General features: G+C 53.0%; 1 protein-coding gene across 1 annotated transcript in view; it reads left to right on the top strand.

The window, feature by feature from the left end:
- Positions 1-2,833: 2,833 nt before the first annotated feature.
- Positions 2,834-3,039, top strand: part of Egln1 (egl-9 family hypoxia inducible factor 1) — a 36,828-nt gene continuing 36,622 nt past the window's right edge. Inside the window, exon 1 of the mRNA XM_021220237.2 lies at positions 2,834-3,031. Coding sequence (XP_021075896.1) covers positions 2,864-3,031 — 168 coding nt within the window. The 5' untranslated portion in view covers positions 2,834-2,863. The remainder of the gene's footprint in view (positions 3,032-3,039) is intronic.

Below are 3,039 nucleotides of genomic sequence, written 5' to 3'. Positions count from 1 at the left end.
TATATATATATATATATATATATATATATATATATATATGTGTGTGTGTGTGCATTGGTGTGAAAATTTCAGATGCCCTGAAACTGGAGTTACAGTTGTGAGCTGCCACATGGGTGCTGGGACTTGAACCCAGGTCCTTTGGAAGAACAACCAGTGCTCTTAACCACCGATCCATCTTTCCTGCCCCCTGTATTTGACTTTCTATTAACTGTATGTTTGTGATTCTCTATGCTTAACTGCAAAAAGAAATGTTACCAGGAGTTTCTGGGCTATCTGTCTTCAGAGAAACAGGCCGGCCTGGAACTTGAAGCTGTTTCAGCTTTGTAAGTGTGCAACTGCATGAGAGCCACGACTGATTCTCTTAACTAAAATCTTAAGTCTGATATCTTTATGTAGAATTCAATAAAAAAATACAATTAAAAAAATAAAAAAATAAACCATGTAGAGAGGTAAAGTGAATGTTAACCTCGTGAGAGAGAAACTGTTGGGGTTAGTGGCTTGGCAGTAAAATGTAGTTGCACCTGTGACTGACTCCTAGAGCCTGAGCCGATATTAAAGGAGAGAGCAAAGGAGTTTACTCCAGAAAGTTGTCCTCTGACCTCCAGACACACTGTGGATTGTACATGCCCACTTTTGTACACATACATCCAAAACCAATAAACTGTAATAAAAAAATTAAAGTTCTTTGACTATGGGGGCAATTTTAATATGTACAAGCAAGTAAATGTAGAAGAACTGTGACAAATTCCCTGCTTGTTGCTTCCTGCTAAGACCAGTTCCTCTTACAAACAGTTAACAAAAAAAAAAAAAGTGTACCTACTCTAGCAAAAAAGAGGTCTAAGAATTATCTGATTCTATTTGTATCTACTTACTTGTGGTGGTGGTGTTCCTGGGGATCAAGTTAGGACCCTAGGCATCCAGCAAAGACCTAACTGAGCCATATGCCCAGCCTGCTTCCTGCGTTTAATGTATGCATTTTAGAAAATATTTTGGTCCCAGGAAAGGAACCCAGGGCTTTGCATACAGCAAGCAAGCACTGTACCCCTAAACTACATCCCCAGATCAAATGTTTCCCCCCCTCCCACTGGGAAGGATCTCATGTAGTCAGGGTGGCTTCTGTGTAAGCAAGGATTAACTCAGTCTCCATCTCCTAAGAGCTGGCACTACAGATTTGTGCTACCATCATGTCCAGCTTTAAAATTATTCTTAAAGAGTATTGTGTAAATGTACCAATTGCTCTTACATTTCTGAGTTGTTTTGCTTGCAATTTCATTCAAACGGCAGCGCTAACAAATCCTGTTTCTGTGTTCCCCTGGCATTCAAACAGCAATTTTAAACTCTAGGCTGTCTGTCCCAATGGCTACACTCAAGTATATGACCATATGTACATAATGACAAATGTTTGCACCTGGGAAGGTCCTTCTGTTTTGGTTCTGTTTTGGAGGCAGTATGACCATGTCGAACTCTGTAGCTCTGGCTGCCCCGGAACCCACCACGTAGAGCAGGTTGGTCCTGAACTGGTACAGGTCTTGCTTCCCCATCTGCAGCCCCAAATATACCCGTCATTCTCCTTGCCCCGGCCCCACTCGTTACGTCTACAAATCACAGGTGGAACCAATAGTCTCTAGTTTGTTTCTCTGAGCCGTGTGTGTATGTGCGTTTGAGAAAGGTCTCTGTCCTGGAACTCACTTTGTAGTCCAGGCTGGCCCCAATCTCACAGTGATCTTCTTGTCTCTGAGTGCCAGCATTAAAGCCGTTCGCCACCGTGCCAAGCTCTGCGAGATTTGAAGATTTCATAAAAACAAAGAAACACTAACTTGTGTGTTCGTCTCCATTCACAACACTGAAAACAAACAAAATGCAGATAACTGAGTTGGCAAAGAGGGCTCACGCTAATCCCCTTACCACTGACCAGAAAAGGTAGGAGAGTCCGCTTCTGAGGACTACCGGGCTGCGTCTCAAGACAACAAAGAAAGCCCGTAATAATCCTCGTAATTCTGCAGACACTATTGCAGATTCTAATGCGAGATTTTAACTCCCTGTGCAGCTTCGTTCACGGTCTATGCTCTTGAGAGCTTCAGGCCTGAATGCGGATCTGGAACCGAGCCCTGATTACCTTACTTAACCCAGAGGTCTCGAACCGGAACCGGGAGAAATCTCAGAGTTTAAGAACCGCAGAAAAGCCAAAACAAAGCAAAGCCAGAACCAGGCCCGGCGAATACAGGAGCCGGTCCCCGAGCAGGCTGCCCGGGGGGCCTTTGTTGTGCCCTCCGCGGCCTCCGGGGAGCAGCACACCGGGAACGCGCAGCGGCCGTCCCGGAGCTTGGAGCGGCCCAGCGACCGTCTGAGCTTCCGTTTCCTCCTCCGCGAGACCGAGGTGGCCGAGGCGGCCCCGGAGCGCTGCCGGCGGGCCCGGACAGGCAGGTGGAGTCGCGCGCGCGCGCGCGCGCAGGCCGACGACGCGCGCCCCGGGCGGAGCCGCGAGGCTAAGGGAGGGCGGAGGAAGCGGCGCGCCCGCCCGCTAGGCCCGGCCCGCCGCGTGCGCGCGGCCCCCGCCCTCTCCGCCCGCGCGCCGGGTCGCCGGGGCCGTGGTGTACGTGCAGCGCGCGCGGAGCGAGTGGCGCCCGCAGGCCCGCGCCCTGCCCGCCCGCCCCAACGCAGCCTGCTGGGCCCGCCCGCCCAGGGCGCCGTGCGCCGCGCAGGCCGCGCTCTCTCCGGCGCGATGCGGCGCTAGGCGGCCCGGGGCAAGGCAGGCGAGGCCAGGGCGCGCGCGGCCTCCCGCAGCGGGCGGCGGCCCCGGGCGGGCGCCCCGACGGCCCGGCCGCCGCCCCGCTCCTGGCCCGCGGCCCGCCCTGCCGCGGCCATGGCCAGTGACAGCGGCGGGCCCGGCGTGCTGAGCGCCAGCGAGCGCGACCGGCAGTACTGCGAGCTGTGCGGGAAGATGGAGAACCTGCTGCGCTGCGGCCGCTGCCGCAGCTCCTTCTACTGCTGCAAAGAGCACCAGCGCCAGGACTGGAAGAAGCACAAGCTGGTGTGCCA

Source organism: Mus pahari, chromosome 20 (genome assembly GCF_900095145.1).
Source record: "Mus pahari chromosome 20, PAHARI_EIJ_v1.1, whole genome shotgun sequence".
NCBI classification, from domain to species: Eukaryota; Metazoa; Chordata; class Mammalia; order Rodentia; family Muridae; genus Mus; species Mus pahari.
Note: the sequence above shows the minus strand (reverse complement) of the source record. Positions and strands in the feature narration are given on the sequence as shown.